Source organism: Rhinatrema bivittatum, chromosome 5 (genome assembly GCF_901001135.1).
Source record: "Rhinatrema bivittatum chromosome 5, aRhiBiv1.1, whole genome shotgun sequence".
NCBI lineage: Eukaryota > Metazoa > Chordata > Amphibia > Gymnophiona > Rhinatrematidae > Rhinatrema > Rhinatrema bivittatum.
The window spans coordinates 289,569,916-289,590,767 of NC_042619.1; the positions used below are offsets into that span (position 1 = coordinate 289,569,916).

The following is a 20,852-nucleotide window of genomic DNA, read 5'->3' on the forward strand; positions in this document are numbered from 1 at the left end:
TGCGACCGACTCATCTGAAGAAGGGCATGCTAGGGGTTTGGAAAGTGCTCCTCATTCAGCTCAATCTGATGGTTTCAAGAAAGGTCATCAGCATTTGCAAAGAATTAGTTTTGGTGTGGCACAAAACAGTCCCACATCTTGCTGTCTACTCCAAAAAAAAACAAACAAACCAAAAAACCCTTACATTTATTTTTAAAAATATATTTACAAACTTTACAAGTTAATACAGACTTTTCAAATACATACAATTAGTGTGTACACCTTGTTTTACAAGTTTTAGGAGCACAAAATCACCAGCTATGTAGCTTCGAAAGAGGCAGAAGCCATCTTTACAAACAGCTGGATTAAAACTCTTTGTTTAAAACCCCAATGAATGCCAGGTCCTACTTTTAAATCTGCTACAGCCAAGCTGGATGCCTTTGCAGTGCTCTGTTGTACATTACTTTTCTAGTTAAGGTATTGCTCCTGTGATTGTTGCTGCGGTGTTTAATTCCATTGCTGGAGGCCAAGCACCTAACGTTGACTCCATGTGCTAAGGAACAGGCTGATCAAGTCCTGCTTTTGCTCTGGTGTAATTGTGACTTTTATCACTGATTTCCCTAAGAGATCAGAACTACAGACCCATGCATGCAATGGGGCAAACCCAGGCCTGAATTATCACCTGTTCTGGCTTTTGGTATATTTGTAATTAGTGGTAGTGTGGGATTCGTTTGCACTTGGGGGGGGAGTTGGGCAGGTGTTTCTAATTCCTGGTTAATTTACATATCCAGGTCTGGGGTTTAGCATGCCTAATGCCTAGGGACTCCTCGTCACTTCCAAAGGGACACCGTGCTGAGGAGAACTGAGATTTTCCTTCCATAAAATGTCTCGCTAACCCCATCTTATGCTGAAGCCACAGACCAGTTTCTCCCATCAGGAAGTAACTGCTGTCTTTCTTGAGCCTTGCTCTCGGTTTGGATGGAAAGAATGCATTTGAGAGGAATTACAGGCTCTCCCTTCTGTTGCCTGGCAGAGGGTTGTGAGGGCAGAGGGAGAACTGGTTTCATGTCAGAACCCTTCAGGCGTGAGAGGGAGCCTCACCTCCTTTCCTGATGTGCAGGAGGGAGCAATAAACTGAGAATGCACGGGCTCACCTGTACAGAAGGGGAGGGTACTTTAAACTACTTCTGTTAGGATGGGTTGTTTTTTGTTTTTAATTTTGGCTTTGTTACTTAGGCCCTGCAAGGTGCAGGAAAACGGATTTTGTTAGGAATGGAGCCTTTTCCCCCGATTGTTTACTGTCAAATATTCCGCTGATCCTTGCTGACGGTCAAGTATTTTGCTGGTGTTTTCCCCGAGAGATTTCCACAGCAATAGAGTGTGACGTCCCCAAGAGAGGTTAAATATTCTGGATGGGACGGGGACTGAGATGAAGTTGTCCTCCTTAACGGACAGCATGATCATACAAGCCCATTTCAGTTAGGCTTTCGGTTACACCAATGTCTCCAAAAGATGACACCTTTTCTGATCACTAGATTTTGAGTAACACCAAACTCCTCTGCCATAATATAGTTACCCAAGAATCCACCCCAGTTAGTGGCTCCGTACTTTGAAAGATTAGTCCTTGTTTTACAGGCACATTACTGTCCTTATTTTGGGGGGGAAATTAAATGTAAAGTGACATATCTTCCATATAAGTCCATGCTAAATCCTGAAGCTCTTGCCACATTTAAAATGAATTCAAACAATAGGTGGAAATAATTTCAAAGAAAAAGGAATGAAGTTTTAATTGCATAGAACATGGGGGACGGGCGTGGTGCAGTGATTGGGCTTGGGATATAGGCAGGAAAACCACTTCAACATCCAACCCTCAATCTGTGGGAATTCTCTCCCCTCCCCTCTCCTCTCCTCACCGCTTCCAGGGCGTAAATGTGAAGTTTTACAATTCTGGCGCTGCAGTTCCTGGTCTTGCCCAGTTCCTTTAGGCTCTGCCCCTGTGTCGCACCAACTGGGGACATCACAGCAGGAGCAGCTAAGGGCAGTAGCAGGCAAGCTTGGAAAGAAGGATGTCAGGTTCAAGGTACAAAAAAAATAACCAATGGCGGTTGGATGACAGGATACCCTGAAAGCAAAAATACAGCTGCTGCATCTGCGAAAAAGATCGGTCACTGGCACCCCAAGCTGCCACTTCAAACGTTCACCCAGCAAGCAGGCCAAGGGGCCCACTCTGTACAAACGCAAACTGCAGCTGCTTAAATTGGTCAGAACTCTTTTAAAATGGCCTCCTTTCCCCCTCCTTGGGATGGGGAAAGAGAAGCTCCGCTGGCAAAAACCATCACAAGCAACATCCCGCCTGCCCGTGCTCTACCTCCTTGGTCCATGCCCACTATGACATCCACACAAACCCAACTGGCTACCAGTGCGTATGGGATATCATTTATGACACTAACTCAGATGACAGAAGCTGGGGAGCAGCTTAAAGACCTAAACATAATAAAAGGACTTTGCGGTTGTAGACATGGTGAGGACGGCTCCTGTCTGTGCCTTGAAACACTGCACGTCACCTGGGACACTGCGCTCAGTTGCTTTTCAAGGGCACACAGTTTGATGAGTAAAAAGTATAAGACGACACAGTAAAGCCCTTCAGAGGCAAATGAAAACCATGGAGAGCACCAACGTATGGAGAATGAGAGGATGGCCGAGGGGGCCCCCTCATCTGTCTGCTGATTCCTTAAAAGCCACCATCTCAGGAACCTAATGGCTGCTGTACCAAGATGAGGGGTTGCGTTACCAACCCAGGCTTGTAGCAAAGATAAGGGGGTTATCCTGGAGGCACATGCCTACTCCTAGAAGGTTTCTATAAAGTCTGAAATACTCTGACACTAGTGATTTATTTTTAAGAATTAAAAATTAACTCAAACTGACCTCTGAGCCATGTGACCAGGAAGCCAAGTGCTGTACACCTGCAGACTGTTACAGGAGTCAAGAGTTTTGTTCTGAGGCTCATGAGGTAAGAATTTGGAAAAACTGGCTTCAAGTGTCACAAAAAAATGTTTTGCTGAGGAGATGCATGAAATCTGGACAGGCTGAACCGGTCTTGGCTTCTGCTTCCATTGCATTTGTGGACTTGTAGTTCCTGCTGTTCTTAAAATAATTGGAACTACGAGTCCAGAGATCCAATGTGGCAAAATCCAGGACTCGTTGAGTCTTTCTGGTTGACATGGGGCCTGCTGCTGGCCCTATTCTTACTACCTGCATCTTCAAACCAACCTTCAGCTGCTTGCATCTTGCCTGAAATGCAATGTGTTTCTGTATTAATCCTCTTTTTTACTGCCAAGGGCCATTTCAATATTTCTAGGGTACAGCTCACTCATTTTCACAGTCATTCTGCAGGACCTGTCAGCTTTGATGAACAAAAGGCAAAATGAAGCTCTGAAACAGCTAGCAAGATGGATCACGCAACCTTCCCCCGCATTCACTGAGAAAGGGATGCGAGAACAGAATGTGTCTCCGTTTACGTGCATGAAGCAAGAAGAGGGATTGACAGGAATGAATATAATTCACCTCTGACTAGCATACAACAGCCATTTTGGCGTCTGCTAAGGCAGCAGTTTTTGAGCTGGTATTAGTCTGCACCAATAAGGGGTAAAGTTCTTATGCCATACTCAAACTGTGGTAGTCACATGAGCTGTAGGGTGACAGCAGCAATTTGGTTATAAAATTAATGGACAGCGATATTCACAGTTTATGATTTTCAGTAGTGCTTCATCGTGCAATCAAGCTCATCTGAAGAGCCCTTTTAATGATCCGTGATGGCATGGATGACACATAGGGAGTCTCTCTCCAGTGGAGGCCAGTGATATACATGGCAGAGTGTTACTTTCCATGCTTTGTCACAACATGAGAATCATGCACAGCAGTACAAAGCCCTATTATTTCAGTGGGTGTAACACCAAGGTGTGATATTGTGTGTGTGATGGATGAGACCATTCTAACAAAAATGTCTCTCTCCAGGTGAGCTGGTTCATCTGTTAAAGTGGTACACAGCATCGTGATAAGTGGAACAGAATTTAAATTGATATAGTTACCGGTGGTTTTATTTCTCACAATGCATATGACCACAATCTGAGCAGATGGTCATATCTCCTTAAACAAAATTAAATAGTGATTGCTGTGCTTTTCAGCTCTTCTCTGATGGCCAGGGTCACTTTGGGTATCAATAAGGCCTCTGCGATGCAGCCCTGTTTTCATTTTTCAGTAAGATGGCTTATGAAACAGAGTCCCCTTCAGCCTTCTGAAGAGCAGATGTTAGAACTCTGACACTGAGGTACTTTTTAGTTCAAAGTAATATCTGGCATGGATAGTCCTTTTATTCAGACTGATTTGTTGACAGGCTGAATGCTGGTCTCATTTTATTGTCCTCAGAAGTGTGCAAATCTGGGGCAGCTGTGTCAGGATCTGACCCTATCAATATTCAAGGGAAGAAGATAATCAGCTGAGCTAGATCCCGAGTGAGGCCACGTGGTTGGTAAGAAGTTGCTTTTGTGTGTCCGCCCTCTGATGCGAAGAGGTACTATATAAAAAATTCGGTAGGGTGCCTGGGTGTGGCTGTTCTGTCTTTTATCTGCTCATGTCTCCTCTGTTTAGAGGACAAAACCACTTTGTTGCTTACTTGGTTACTGCACTGGGAAAGCAAAAGGCAAAGCTTATATCATCCAACAAGTGACTCCATTAGGTAATAGCCATTGTCTGATAATGTCAGCTCCAGGGAGAGCACTTCTTAAGCTTTGTCTGCTACTTTCTCCATGTAGGAACTACGTAAAAAAAAAAAACCCAACCAAAAAGCATTGTGACCAGTAAATGTACCAGTCACGCACAAACCACCACGCAGTGCCGTTACAGAGCGATGGGTACCCAGAAGGGACATCTTTCAGATGGCTCCGGGATGCATAACCTGATTGGGTTCTTCTAGAGTCAGCGGGTCTAGATCATCACTGCTGCTCCTGCTCCAGACTCAGAACGCTGGACTTCCTGGCCTTTGGAGGTGGGGGTGGGGGCTTGCTTTCCCGTTTGGGCAGCGGGGGTGCTATCTGGAAAAGAAACCACAGACACGCACACATAAAAATCCCCTTAGCTCGTTCCACACTGCCAAGCAAAATGTCTATTAAGAGAATCTCACTGGAGGGCAATGGATGGGAATTCAGTTCCCCGCGCTGGTGGGAAGGAGAACTAACCCAAAGGCCTATCTTCTGGGCTGCTGAAACTTTCCTTTCCGGTTTTTTGTTTTGAGTACTTTCAGCTCAGTCAGAACCAGGGCTGGGATGTGCTACCATCAGCCTTCATTCACAACTACTCAGGCTTTTTTTTTTTTTTTAAATCTGATTTTTATCTTCCCTGTTAACTTACTTTAGTCCAGTCATTAAAGGGACGGTGCTCAGCTGGGGACCATGCACCCCACAGGGCTCCTTCCAGGACCCACACGTCCTCAATCCTGCCACTAGGTTTCAGCATTGCATAATGACAATCTCACTCCTCAAGCCCTTTCCCTCTTCCCCCAGGGGGCTGTGAGTGATGCCTCCGCAGCATCCCCCAGTCTTGGCCAACCCAGGGAATGGAAAACCAAAGCCAGGAACCAAGCTGCCAGGCCCCTTTGCAAGGCACTACCACTGAGCCACCCGGATCCTCAATCTCGTCAAGGTACTCTTCAGGTGATCTGTTACTGTGGTACCGTTGGTGCCCTCTAGACTTCTGTATTTACCTAGGTTGCACAATCACAAGCTCTCCTGTGCATGGGGGTTTTCCTTACCTCAGCGGAGTCCCGTTGGCTGCTGTTCTCATAGGGCTTACTTTTGGGGGGTGGAGGTGGGGGTGGGGTATCTTGGGAAGCCAAGGTCATCAACCCATCAGTTGGCAGTGACGGATAACCTGGCAACAGCAAAGATAGGAAAAGAAATGGCACAAGATGGTGGCAAACTAGACATACTTTCAATCCACCAGATAGAACATTATTTTGTTTTTCTTTAAATATTAAATGTTTCTTAATAATCCAGTCCAAAAGAGTTTCTCTAAGCATCAACGGCAGGGAAGGAAAGTCTTAAAATACATGCAACAGTCAAATGTGGTTTTGGTAGAAATTGGGTTCTTGGGAAAAAAATATTCAAACTAATTTAAAATAATGTACCACTCAGACACTGGGACTCCATCATATCTTATATGTTAAATGTATTAGTTAAAAAGCATCCAGGACCTTAATTATGTGAGTGAAATGTGCAGTGATGTTTTGCAACTCCTCTGTCAACCAATCCAGTCAACTATTTCATTACAGAGATATTCCAAAATTAGTAGCAGCTAATTCCCAACATCCCGTTGAAAATACGGCCTTCAGTTCATTTCTCATGTTTCCGCAAGCTCACCTCCTAATGCTTCCCTTTCACACTAGCTCCTCACAAACTCTGCGCGAGTCTGTCCTTGTGGCACGCACAGCCTGCCTCTTCACGAAGCAGGTGACACAAGCTTTCCAGGAATGCCCTGCGCCAGAGAACGGACGGAAGCCAAAGCCCTCAACGAGCAGACTGGCAAAAAGCAGTTCAGAGATACTCCCAAACCTTGCGGGATCATATGGGCTGCCTCATAGGGAGAGCAATACCGATAATAAGAATTTTTTCAAAGCATATCTTCAGAGGAATACTAAAAACCTTGAGTGGTTTTTGACTTACTCTGGGTTCTTGGTGTCTTCAGAGTGGTAGATGGTGGGCTCAGAGGCTGCATCACGGAGCTTTGCAGCAACGTCAATCGACCATCCCCCAGTGGAAGACTCTTCGGCCTCTGACTTTTTCCTGCAGTGCCCTGAGACCCCCCCTCCCAACCCACCACAAATAAAGAGAGTTTAGTTTTCAAAAGCAAGTGTAATGGGGGGGCCCTAAACCAGGTCTCAGCCACTAGAAATTTGTCTTGGGATAAATGTTAAGGTAAGTCACTTAACCTCTCTGTTTGGGTTGTAGTGATGTGCATTGTGGCAGAGGCTTATTAAGGGGTCTTCATATATTCCTTTAAATAATGGTGTAAGTGAAATCTTCTAGGGGAGAATTATTTGGGTTAATATAAGGTGGTGCTTGGAGTGAGAAAGTGTCTCGTGGCGTTTTGGAGGGCAGCTGATCTACTAGGTCCAACTGGGCCAGGCATAGGAGACCGGTGATTAGTGCTGGGCTCCTGGGTGGTGTCTGGTGGCAACCTGGGAGGAATATGGAACACAACAGCCTTGTGGAAATCCACTGGAAAGTGAGTGAACTGTACTGATGGGGCTAAGTCTGAGAATAATTCTGTATAAATAAAATAAGTATTGTGGGTCCCGAGTCTCATCTGATTTCTGGAAGAAGAGGAGGTAGTTTTGGTACTATGCTATCTGACTGCAAATTTGGAGGTAGAGTGTTTTTTGTTGTTGCTGTGAGATCCTGTGAATCCTGTTTTATTCAGTGAATTTTAATATTGCTAAATCCCTGACTGCTCGAAAACTTAGAATTTTAAAATTAAAGGTTTTTTTGGTTTTGTAATGATACTGGCTGCTCGGCAGCCCCCTGCCAGCAGGGGCCCTCACTAGGCCACACTCAATCCTGTTCCAGCTGCCATCTTGAAGACTGCATGACTCAACAAGGCCAGCCCTATATAATGCTCCCTCACAGTCAGCTGGAGGCCTCATCATCGAGTCACTTTGGATGCTTGCTTTGGCCTTCCTTGCATTTATCTTGCCTTGCATGTGTGTGTGTGTGAATTTACCCTGCCTTGTTCTTGTGCTTCTCTCCTTGCCTTTGACTTTGTTCCCCATGTGGCCTCTTAGAGACCTTCTTGTTTTGACTTTGTTCTTAGTGTGGTCTGTTAAGGCCTGCTTGTCTTGTTCTGTTTATCTTGTCTGTTTCTTTGTTCCCAGTGTGGCCTTTTTAGGCCTTCTGTCTTGTTCCTGTTTTGTTTGTCTGCTTTCCTGTTCCCTGTGGGTCTCTCATTGGCCCTCCAATGTCTTGTCTAGTTCTCCCAGTGGCCTAGCTTGTACCGTCCCTTGTTCTTGTCCTGTCTCTGTGTTCCCTGTCTTGTATTCTTGGATTGGTCCAGCTGAAGGTAATTTCGACTCACCAATTGCAACTCACAAATAATGATATAATAGTGATCATATATGAATGCTCCCAATTACTAGACATGGAATTAATATAAGAAATCAAACAACACTACAAAGATAAATGAGAAAAAAAATATGTTCATAAGCACAAGCAAAGAGTGAATCACAGTCTATTCACGCTACAAGTAGAGAGCGAATCACAGTCCATTCATTCACAAGCATGAATGGACTGTGATTCGCTCTCTGCTTGTGCATATGAACATACTTTTTTTCTTTATTTATCTTTATAGTGTTCTGGTTGTTTGATTTCTTATATTAATTGCTTAATTAGGTCTCTAAGAGGTTAGTAATTGGGAGCATTCATATATGATCACCATTATATCATTATTCATATTTACCTTTGTCCAGGTCTCCCAGTAGCCTATCTAGCCTGTCTGTACCCTGTCCCAGTTTAACAGTGTTTTACCTTGTTCCTGCCCTGTGTTCCAAATTTTGCCCATACTGCCCCTATGTGACACGCTTTGCCTAGCCCCTCTGTTAGCCTTTCCTCGCACTCATCTTCTGTTGCTGACCCAGACTGACTTCTGCCCTTGCTGTACGATTTCTCTGCCTGCCCTGACCTCTGCCTAGATTCCAACTCTGTTGATCTCTGCCTGCCTCGCTCCTCTGCCTTGACTCTGACTTTGCTTCTACCTGCCTGCCCTAACTCTGCTGGAGAAGTCCTGCCGGCCACCAGAACCTGTGGTCTCAGTCTGAAGGGGAGGTAGCTGGCCAGACAGAAGACCTGGCGTAGAGCCCTGTACTGCTCCTGTTGGGGGATTCCCTAGCACCACCCTGGCCCAGCCAGGACAGTTGTTTGAAGATAACATTAGAATGAGACCTTCCATTATGCCAAGGTGCTGGGTTCATGACAGGCATCATTTTTTAAAATTCTTTATATTTTAACAATAATATACAAGCATTAATTGGTGCAGTAGTAACAGCCAGAGATAAAAAGAAAAAGACAAATAGAAATCTACATTAAGTTTCCTTGCTTCTGAGAAACATGCTTTTTATGAACCTTCACAGCTCTGTTTCATTTTAGATTCTAGTAGAGGGGAATCCAGTGCTGTTGTGAGTTGAGTTAGGTATGGCATGGGATGGAGAGTATGTTCTGTTTATTAATTAAATGGGATTTGTCTTCTTGGAAAATATTCCCACTGTAATTTTTCTTCTGTTATCACTCCCTTGTGTCTGGTCTCTCTTCCCCTTTATTTTAGGCTACATTAGCAGGGTGAGGTTTAACTCCTTTTCTAATGTAAGGATTCCAAATGGGAGGCATCTTGGTGACAGAAGTGTGGGATTGAATATTTTGGGATTTAACAGGGTGCAGTCAGAAATAAGTATTTTGGTTTTTAGTTCCCTATCCAGAGTAAGGAATGCAACCCTTGTCTCTGTGCCAGGTCCTCAACACTATCTACTTGACCACAGTTTGCGCCCACAGAGACTGGTGCAGAGCTCCCAACCAGGCATCAGACACACTATTATTTTATGTACCACAACAGGGGTACACAAACATCTCCCAGGTCAAGCAGGGGGTTCCTACCAACTGAGAAACTTGAAGTCATGCGATTTCCCAAAAAGTAAGAACAACTTAAGCCTTTCAGTATAAGGAAGATGTATTCTTTTCCAGGAGACTACTCCTGGGTCTGTGTAGTAACCCGCACCCGCAGATAACCTGTCCTGAAGCAGGTGTCAAGTCGTCTTTGCTCTTTCCATCCTTGCCTTACAGTTCACACCATCAAGATTCATTTTCACTCACTCCATTTCCAGCTAATATGCTCAAAGCATACTTGCTGTCTCCTTTCCCAGTGGTTTCAGCTCTTACCAATAGAAACAGAACTTGATCTGTGATTAATTCCATGCGAGGGATTATCCCACTTGCACCTACACTGTGCTGGAAAAAACCCAAGTGCTGACTGCGGTACTTGATCTCAAAGATTAAATCACTGGAGCATAAGCCACTAACAAGCCTTGATAAATTAAGATCTTCAACTGGAACATTTCGGGGATGGATTTGTTTTTCTTCTTTATGTAATCACCAATGAGCAGATGTGTTCTAAGGATTTTTACAGTATCAGTTGGAAGAATTTTTGCTGCTGACTATGTATTCAGAAGAGAAGCCTTAGTTTCTCCTCTCTGCACCCCCCAGCCCACCCCATCTAGGGCTCTCCCCTAATATGTTCTTACCATTTCTGAAACCAGTTCAGCTTCGGCTTCTTTCTCCACGATGACCTGAGATCTGCTAACATTCCAGTCTTTTCGCTTGAACTTGGCGATTCGACTGTCACCATCATCTTTGATGGGCACATCTTCTGTACGTGAAAAAATCGAGGTTCTGCTTTCCATCAAGGGTTCCAGGATCGATCTACACCCAAAGCAAGGCCAAAAGGTGTCAAAACATCAAGAGTCATAACCAAGCAAAAAGGCCCAGCTTAGCAGGTGAGTGCAAGACTTGGGCCTTTGCTCCACCAAAACCTGGGACAAAAGTACCAGTCCACATGTGTACCATCTGCTGGAGACAGAGAAATACTGAAGATGGCACCAGACCCCTATAGGGGGAGTAGAGTTACTAACTGGCTCCAGATTTTCAGGAGAGGTTGATTTGGTCTTGTTATTACCTCCCTGTAGGCAGGGACTTGTAGCCTTGCTTTTCTAAGGGACTGCAATAGGGAAGTCAGAACTACAAGCCCTGCAAACAATGGAGTAAAAGAAGGACTGGATCAAGCTCTCCTGAAGATCGAAAGCCCGCTGGCAGCCCTAAGGGGAATGAAGTCAGCTTTGAGAGTTATTTCTCTGTCTCCATTTGCTGGCAGGGGGGACATAACCCATTTGTCTGGACTGGTCTGGCATGGACGATATTAAACAATATTTACTATTTGTACCACACCACCTATGTATACAGTACTCTGCAAGATAATAGTCTTGGGGGGGGGCGAGGTTTGAAAGGAGACCCAAGGTCCATCAAGTCCCATTTTTTTCTGACTAGCTAATACCACCAAAAAGGTTTCAAACCATGAGTGAGTGACTGCAATTTAATATGGTTTGAGGTCTTGGTGCTGGCATTCTAGTTTGTGGATTTCAAATCTGCACCAATTTTTCCATTTTTTTTCCCCTGAAGGCTGTCCATTTTAAGCATGGCCAGTCACTGACCCATCGGATCCTGGTCTGGAGGAGGAGGTGCTGTCAGATGAACTGGATGAGGACGACACCACAGATGAAGCCATGGAAGTGGTGGACAGTCTGCGCAGGGTGGAGGACATGATGTATGGTAATACCATTGACCCCGACCTGCTCTGCTTCCTTTCCGTCAGCGAGGGTGGCTGCACGCAACATAAAACCAGGACATCACAAGAATACTTGCAGCTTACAGATCAGAAAGCCTAGACAGCCCTGGAGAATGTGCATGTGCGGGAGGGGCTCCGGCCTGCTTTAGAAGAGGTCTCTAGACAAAATCCACGGCCTTTGCGTTATACTTTGCAAATCACAGACATTGTTGTGAGTAGCGGGGATGTTCATTTACTACCACCGCCAGCAATGCATAAGGGAGCAATAAATATGAAACTCTCTTTGCAAAGGCAAATTGCAGAAAAGGAGTTCCTTGTCCCAAATTTGGTTTCTAGTACTAAATTCAAGGTGCAGCTCTTCTTGCTGAGCTGGTAAGATATCCCATTTCATATTACCCTGGGCACCATGTTCCCTGTTCTTAAGTCACCCTGTTGTGGCAATACAGGACAGGTTGCGAGGCAAGGCAGGGAGGGTGTGGTGGGTGGATGAGTGAGGAGCAATAACCATATCCAGCAGGGGGAGGAGCGCAGACACAATGACATGGTATATGCCAATGGACAGAAGAGGGCAGGAAACCCAAATGTGAAGGTAACTTGGCGCACAGACAGCTGGGGAGCAGCAGGATGGAAGAGAATAATGCAATGGCTTTCTAAATAAAAGCAAGCAGGAAAGGAGGCTGGTGGCAAAAAAAAAAAACCCATCCTAGAATGAGCTCTGAATGTGCCCATTTTGTGGTCAATGACTTTTACCAGGGTTATGATGCCGTAGAGTTTCTCCACTTTCCCTTTCAGGTCCTGGAAGCACATGGTGAGTTTTTGGTGCAGTGGTCTGAGCTGCTCTGTCAGTTTCTCTCCATGGATCCGAATCCCTTCAGCCAGCAAAGGCATCTGAAAGAACGAACAGCACCCCTGAAACCTGCTCCCTCGGCCGGCTCAGGCTGTCGTCGGAACCCAGGCATGGATTCCTCTGCCGTGAGCCACCACAGGGACACCTTCTGCCAGAAAAGCGTCAAGTTCACACCGTGCATCCGGAGCCAGTTCTGAAACAAGGCTGGGGAGGGTGGGGGCAAAAAAGAGCTTTCCTTCCTGGCCCCAAATAGCAGGTCAATGTCTAAATGTCATTGTCCTACACACCTAATGATCTCTTTTTCCTCTCAAACTTTCTTCAGTTTTGTTTAAAAACATTTTGTGCTGTAGCCTGTTTAACTGTATTTAAAAAAATGATGATCCATACCTGAGGGTAAACCTTGTACACTGTTTATTGCGGCAGTCAGACTCTGCCAGGAGAAACCCTTGCTATATGAAACTAAATTTGCCAACCCCAGCCCATTTCTTGTTTTTTATCTATTTAGATACAGCTCTGTTGTAATCAGTCTAAATGGCTTAGCCACGATATTCGGTTACTTATCCGCCTAAATTCTAGCCGGATAACTCTTTAATCAGCTATTAGCTGGATGTGTCAGGGACATTCCTGGGGTGGGCGGTAAATTCAGTAGCAGTCCTGTGCCATTGAATGTCCCGGTTAAGTTAGCCAGAAAGGCGCATCTGGCTAACTTATCTAGCCACTCAGCGGCTGAATATGGACCCCACTGTGTTTAAATAGGGGAACCTAGAGAATATTAAACTTGATGCACGTCTGTGAGCATACACATGCCCAGCACTGTTCCTTCTAAGCTGGGTGGGAGTGTGTGTGCACGCGCACAGGTCATGAACCCTACGCACACTACAAAATATAGCATGCACATAAAATGGCATAATAGCATATATATTTTTACTATATAATTATGCTTATTTGTAAAAAAAAATATGAAATCTAATTTAATTTATTTGATGTTTTCTATTTATTTAAAACATTATATGTTAAAATAATTTAATGTAGAATTATTCTCATTAAAACAATTACTTAAATAACACTTCTGAAATTCCAATATTGCAAATAATTTTCAAAGAACTGCACATGGCAGCATACATGTGGCCATGCACAGATTTGCAAATGAATTCTAGAATCCATGCATATCACAAAACATGCATATTTTTGCGCTACAACATACACGTATATGTTTGTTCATGCGTGAATACATGCAATGCATTGAAAGCAAGTATTTCAAAGCATTGAACACATGCTTTTCCTATCTATTTTAAAAAATACGTACATATATTTTATGTGTGAAAATAAAGTTGGACATATGTTTGAGATTTATAAAGGAAAATTGGTTCTTACCTGATAATTCTTGTTCCTGTAATACAGCAGATCATTCCAGACCAGTGGGTTTTGCATCTCTATCAGCAGATGGAGTCAGAGACAACATTTTTGGACACTGCTACATAAGAAAGATTGCCACCTGCAGTCCCTCAGTATCGGCCTGTACCTAAGCCTCAATAAACTACAACTAAGGGATGACCTGACACAAGGGTTGGATCCCTCCCAACTAACCAGAAGTCTAGGTCGCCCGCAACCAACGAAACATAACCAGGAAACCACTGGCCCTGCTTTCTAACAAAGCTACAAACATCAATTTATTCTTCAGACAAATACAAGCTCAACAGACTGTCTTTCGGAGTCAGAACGGAGGAGGCTTCTGGAATGATCTGCTGTATTACAGGAACGAAAATTAGCAGGTAAGAACCAATTTCGTTTTCCTGTACATACTCAGATCATTCCACACCAGTGGGATGTACTCAAGCCACCCTACACTGGGCGGGCCTCCAAAAGACCCACAGCAGAACACTCTCACCGAAGGACGCCTCATTCTGTGCCTTGACATCCAAGCGATAAAATCTGGTGAAAGTGTGCAAAGAAGACCAGACAGCTGCCTTACAAGTCTCCTGTGGAGAAAAAAGTTGACATTCAGCCCAGGAGGATGCTTGTATCCTAATGGAGTGAGCCCTTAACACCACAGGAATCTGCCTGCCATTGGAAATGTACGCTCCACAGATGGCTTCTTTAATCCATCTAGCAATGGTTGCTTTCGAAGCTTTGTCACCTTTCTTGGCTCCGGCAAATAAAACAAAGAAGTGTCCGACTGCCGGAAGTCATTGGAGACTTCCAAATAGCGCAAAAGGACGCGCCTCACATCCAATAAATGCAGCTCCCTCTCCTGGGTAGAATTTCGGGACCATTCCGGAAACCCTGGAAGCTCCACTGTCTGACTAACATGAAAGGAAGACATCACCTTGAGCACAAAAGAAAGCACTGTTCACAAGGAGACCCTGTCACTGTAAATCTGCAGGAAAGGGTCCCTACATGACAAGGCCTGTAGCTCCAAAATTCTCCTTGCCAAAGATATGGCCACTAGGAAGACTGTCTTAATAGTCAAGTCCTTCAAGGATGCCCTCCATTACGGCTCAAACAGAGCCCCGCAGAGTGCTTGGAGAACCAAATTTAAGCTCCAATCCAGACACACCTTGCGCACCGGCAGATGCAAATGCTTGACGCCTTTAAGGAACAAGATAATATCTAGATGCATTGCCAGTTTCTGACCCTGAGAACTGTCTCGAAAGGCGCCCAAGGCTGCTACCTGAACTCGAAGTGAATTAAAAGCCAAGCCCATAGCTAACCCCTGCTGAAGAAAGTCTAAGATTTGAAGCACTTCTACCAAAGCAGGGTGCTCCTTCTGAAGACACCATTCCTCAGTTTCCAAACCTGGACATATGCCATTGATGTAGCGGGTCTCCTAGCCTGAAGAAGCATGGCAATAATCGGCTCCGAGTACCCCCACAGGCACAACCTCCGCCTTTCAAAAGCCAAGCCGTGAGACAAAAGGGATCCTCCCGATCCCAAGAATATGGGTCCCTGACAAAGCAGGTGGGGAAGATGGTCCAGATGAAGAGGGCTTTTCTCTGCCAGATGCACCAGATCTGCGAACCAGAGATGTCTGGGCCACTCTGGTGCAACGAGCTCCACCAACCCGTGATGCTATTCGATCTGCCTTAGAATGTGGCCTATGAGAGGCCATGGAGAGAAGATGTAAAGAAAGATTCCCGTGGGTCACGGACACCCCAGGGCATCAAGCCCCACTGATCCACTCTCCTTCCTTTGACTGAAGAACTGCTCCATCTTCGAGTTGATTTGCGTTGCCATCAGGTCCAACTGATGAGTGCCCCACCTGGCACAAATGCGGTTCCACGCCTCGTCGGACAACTCCCATGCTCCTGGGTTTAACCACTGCCTGCTGAGGAACTCTGCCTGCACGTTCTCTACCCTCGCAACATGTGATGCAGCGAGACCCCCGAGGTGCATTTCGGCCTAGGCAAACAACCGACATTCCTCCAGAGCTATTACAGGGCTTCTTGTTCCCCCTTGTCTGTTGATGTACACCACAGTCGTTGCGTTGTCGGACAAGACGCGCACCATCAGCCCCCGAACTAAGGGCAGAAAGGATTGGAGGGCTCGACAAACCGCTCTGTTTTCGAGTCTGCTGATGGACCGTCACTCGCCACAGGCCTTGAGCCGTCCTGTCTTGACAGACAGCCCCCCAACTAGAGAGGCTGGCATCCGTGGATATTACTACCCAATCTGGTGGGGGGGGGGGGGGGGGGGCAGATTCACTCCCTTTTCCAAGTTCTGATGCGACAGCCACCAAAAGAGACTGAGCTTGGGTTCCCGAAAAAGAGGCAGGGGAATATGGGACTGCTCCGATATGGAACTCCACCTGGACAATAGTGCACGTTGTAAAGGTCTCATGTGCACAAAGGCCCACGGAACTAACTCTAAAGTGGATGCCATGGAACCCAGGACTTGGAGATAATCCCAAACTGTTGGAGTCCTCCGACGTAGAAAGCAATGGACCTGAGACTGTAATTTCAGCACTCTGTCTGTTACCAAAAAGACTTTGCCCTCCTGAGTATTGAACAGTGCTCCCAGATACACAAGACGTTGCATGGGCACCAGATGGCTCTTTTGCAGATTGATCCAACCAAGAGACCACAATGTGTTCATCACTGCCTGAAGTGACCTCTTGCAGTCCTCCTGAGACTTTGCTTGGATGAGCCAATCATCCAAATATGGGTGCACCAAGATCTTCTCCTTGCATAGAGCTGCTGCCACCAACACCATCACCTTGGTGAATGTGCGAGGTGCGGTGGCCTGACCGAAGGGAAGCACTCGAAACTGGAAGTGCCGACACAGCACCTTGAACCTTAAGAACTTCTGATGGTTTTGGCAGATCGGGATATGCAGGTATGCTTCCGTCAAGTCCAGAGACACTAGAAACTCCCCTTTGTGCACCGCCACAATCACCGTGCATAGCGTCTCCATGCAAAACCTGGGAACTCGCAGGCATCTGTTCACCTTCTGCAAGTCGAGGACAGGACGAAAAGAGCCCTCTTTTTTTGGCACCACGAAGTACACTGAGTACTGTCCCTGGCCCTGTTCCGCAGGGGGAACCGGGCAAATGGCGTTCAGGTCGAGTAACCTCCATACAGTCGCCCCTACTGCTTCTCTTCTGGCTTGCAAAATCACATGAGACTCTACAAAGACATGCTGGACCGGGCACCAGAAATCTAGAGCATAACCGTGCCTGACTATCTCCAAGACCCAATGGTCCGAGGTAATCCTTCCCATTCCTCGTAGAAGCTGGATAATCTGCCTCCTACAGCTTCCATGGAGGGGTGGGGGACCCCTAACCTCATTGGGCAGGCTTTCCGCCTCCAAAACCCAGGCCTTCGCCAGCCCTGGACACCCAACAGCCCCCACGAAAGGACTGCTGATGACCAAGGTTCGGCCTGGACACAGGAAGAGGAACAGGTTTACCAGCGCAAAACCTACAAGAGTCCCTGAAGTGAGCTTGGGACGGGAAAACCTTCCTAGACGGTCTCCTATCCTCCGGCAATCTATGGCCTTTCATCTCCCCCAACAGTTTCACCAACTGGTCCAAATCTTCGCTGAAGAGAAGTTTCCCCTTAAAGGGAAGATTACAAAGTTGTGCCATGGAAGACAAGTCCGCCGATCAGTTCCGCCACCACAACAGCCTGCGGGCCACAACAGAGGAAACCATGCTACGAGCTGAAGTATGGACCAAATCATACAGCGCATCCGCCACATAGGCAACACCCACCTCCAGGTGGGCCGCTAGCAAGGAAAGAGCATCATCAGACTGAGCACCCTTGGCTGCCTTCTGGACCCAACACAGACAGGCCCTCTGCATCATGCTGGCACACACTGCCACATGTAGACCCAAAGCTGAGACCTAAAATAACCGCTTCAGCTGAATTTCCAGCTTGCGATCCTGCATGTCCTTCAACACCGCCGCCCCAGCCACCGGGATGGTCGTCTTCTTAGTGACTGCCGAGACAGCGGCATCCACCCTCAGAACTTTCAGGAGGTGCAAGGTCTCCTGGGCAAGGGGATAAAGCTTAGCCATCGCTCTGCCCACCCTCAAACAAGCATCTGGGGAGTCCCATTCCCGGCTGACCAACTTCCTGATCTTCTTGGGCAGCGGAAAAGATGTTGTCGGGCCTTGCAACCCATCCAGGACTGGATTGACTCCCTCATTATCCGACTCTTCCTGGAGCCCCGGGCTGTCGCCTCCCTAAAGACCGACGCTGCCCTGCACCCTTCAATAGGCCGCAGAATCCACTACCTTGGCCGAGTCCCTCCTGACTCTGGAGGCCTATCTGAAGAACTAGAAAAAAAAGAATTTACTTTTTTCTTTACTTTTTTTTTTTTTTTTAACTAAATCCTAGATTGCAGGTTTTCATCTCCACCATCTGCTGGAGTCAGATACTGAGGGACTGCAGGTGGCATTCTTTCTTATGTAACAGTGTCCAAAAATTTTGTCTCTGACTCCATCTGCTGATAGGGATGCAAAACCCACTGGTCTGGAATGATCTGAGTATGTACAGGAAAATACTATGTTTGCAAGGAAATGCTATCTATACCTATATATGCTCATTTTTACATGCGATAGTGTTTGAAAATTCACCCCATTATTTGTATTATATTTGCTCAGGCATACTTGGCTCATAGTAAACAAATTACATTTACATTTATTTAGATTTATAAACCACCTAACACTAAAATGCCTAGGCGGTGAACAAAATAACGTACACAATGTAAAACAATCAAGAGTAAAACAACAAATTTAAATTAAGTTTATAAAAAGTTGCACAAAATAACATTTTTGTGCACATAAAGGTGAATTTTAAAAGCCCGATGTGCGCTGAAATTAAGGGATCCATGAATATGTCAGGCTGGTGCACACCAAGCTATGGATTTAAAAAGCTAGCCGGGAATGCGAGTACTTGCCACTGCGCACAAATGAAAAGTTTTTAAAAGGGGTGGGGCATGGGCGTGGACTGGGAGTGGGCATTCCAATATTTAACCATGAAATCTGCGGGTAAATACTTAATGTGCACTAAAGGGCACCAGGGCCCCCTGCTGCCTAACTTTACTTCTGCTATGGATGATATGTAAGTAGCAAAACAAAAATATTTAGACAGATCAGTAGGGTTTCAAAGATTGGAGCTAAAAGGGGGGGAAGGGAGGCTATTAAACTTAGCGGGTTTGGAAGTCCTAACGCTTAACTGGGCGAACTGGGAACGAACTGGAAAAATGGCCAATGGCATCAGCACGCGGGGCTTTTAAAATCCCTCCACTTCTGCGGTAGAAGTGGCATTTGCGCGCACAAGCACGTGCCTGCTTAAAATTGCATGCACATGTGTGCACGGTTAGGCTCTTTTACAATATGTGCTCATATATGTGCATATGTTATACAATGGCCACGTAACTGTGCACAGGCCGAAGAATATGTGCGCCCACAAGCCGGTTTAAAAGTTACCGTCCCTGCCTGTCAAACATTAGAGGGCACATTTATCCCCACCTTTTGCTAATTAATTCTTACACTCGTCCATTGAAAGCTAGGTATAAAAAATGATTTAAAGTGACTGTGCAGTTTATTCTTTACATTCTATCATTATAAAGCTATGGTTTTCTTACTGCGGTTATGAGTTCAGGGAGTTTCTCTTGCCTGGAGTATGCGCCTTGCAACCGAGGGAACTACTCTCACGACATTTTAAAAGTGACTTTATACTACTGAACTGATTGGATAGTTTTAAAAAGAAATACTATAAAAACATAGATAAATTCAATCGGTACCTGCAAAGCAATTAAATGTTTCAGCTTTTCTATTTTCTCTTGGTCTTCGGGGTGTTCTTGGCTGTACTTCTCTGTGAAAAATGCCTGGAAGTAAAGGGAAGATGATGGGGAAGCATCAGAATACCCTCTTTTCTGTTTTGAACTTTTTGTTCTTCCTTGCCCCCCTCTACTTAGAATTGACAGCCTGGTGATCCTAGTCCCCCCCCCCCTTGCTGGCTGAGAGCCAGAGGAGAAACCTCCTCCCAGGGGGCCCCTTCCTCACTTTCAGAGGCCCGAGTAATGTGCTCACTTGCCTCCAGAGAAGAGAAGACGACTCACTAGTTTTGGGGGCTGATTAGATTTTGTTATGAAGGTTGGTGATAAAGCACTGGAGGGGGGCCTGGGTTGTTGGATTAAGTATGGGATTTGCAAGAAAAAAAGAAAAAGGCAACAAAAACTGACTTGGATGAGGAGCAATAGCCCTACCGGCACTCAGTCTTCTACAACAACATCTGGGGTATATTCTTAGCAGAGCCTGATCGCCGTTCAAGGCCCAGCGGAAACGTGAGAAGCTACTTCTTTGCTGAGAGGGTGGTAGATACCTGGAATGGCCTATTGGTAGAGGTGGTGGGGGCTGCCGGTGTAAAGGAATTTCAACGTGCTTGGGACACTTCTAGAGGGCAGCGGTGGGAGAGGGTATAGAGGTTTGATAAGAGAAGTGGGAAGGTGTGGGGAGCTGGCGTTGGTTTAAGTATGGGAATTTATATGCTCACCTCGGCTCTGTGAATGTTTTATAGTTCTATAGAAATGACAAGTAGCAGGAATACAATAGATAATCAGAGAGGAAAACAACTGGATAACCTGGAAGGGCCAATTGGTCCTTATCTGCTATCATCTACTATGATACTGGTTTCCTAGACTAGATGGGCTGGTCTGAACACACCATCTTTCAGTATGAAACCCATACCAACACAGTACAAAAAGACCACTAAGCACCAATAAGTACCATGAAGAGTAGATCGAACCTTGCAAACAAAAGAGCGATGGAAGCTGTTTTCCTACATGCAGTCTAAAATACAAAACACTATATCCCCTAACCTCCTCCTCTCTACAGGAGAGGAGTTCACAAGGTAGCGGACCAACCTTTTCATAGTTAGATAATCCACCCATGACAGCAGGGTCCACAATGCCGTTCAGTAGCAAGGACAGGGGATGGACTGGTAGAGTGCGGTCATAGGCATGCTGCTGCACAATGTTACCTATCTTCTCATTGGTGGCCTCCATCGTCTCGATGGCATTCTCCAAGGGACTAATCTCTTCCTGGAGAGCAAACAGGAAAACGTCACACATTGTTGGAGACACAAAA

General features: G+C 45.8%; 1 protein-coding gene across 3 annotated transcripts in view; it reads right to left on the reverse strand.

The window, feature by feature from the left end:
• Positions 1-170: 170 nt before the first annotated feature.
• DOCK5 (dedicator of cytokinesis 5) overlaps positions 171-20,852 on the reverse strand; it is a 304,075-nt gene continuing 283,393 nt past the window's right edge. For all 3 annotated transcript variants that reach the window (XM_029604105.1, XM_029604106.1, XM_029604107.1), the window contains 8 exons: positions 20,630-20,806; positions 19,508-19,591; positions 12,163-12,300; positions 11,279-11,448; positions 10,316-10,493; positions 6,696-6,837; positions 5,786-5,904; positions 171-5,069 (listed from right to left, as the gene is read on the reverse strand). In XM_029604105.1, coding sequence (XP_029459965.1) covers positions 4,971-5,069; positions 5,786-5,904; positions 6,696-6,837; positions 10,316-10,493; positions 11,279-11,448; positions 12,163-12,300; positions 19,508-19,591; positions 20,630-20,806 — 1,107 coding nt within the window. In that variant the 3' untranslated portion in view covers positions 171-4,970. The remainder of the gene's footprint in view (positions 5,070-5,785; positions 5,905-6,695; positions 6,838-10,315; positions 10,494-11,278; positions 11,449-12,162; positions 12,301-19,507; positions 19,592-20,629; positions 20,807-20,852) is intronic.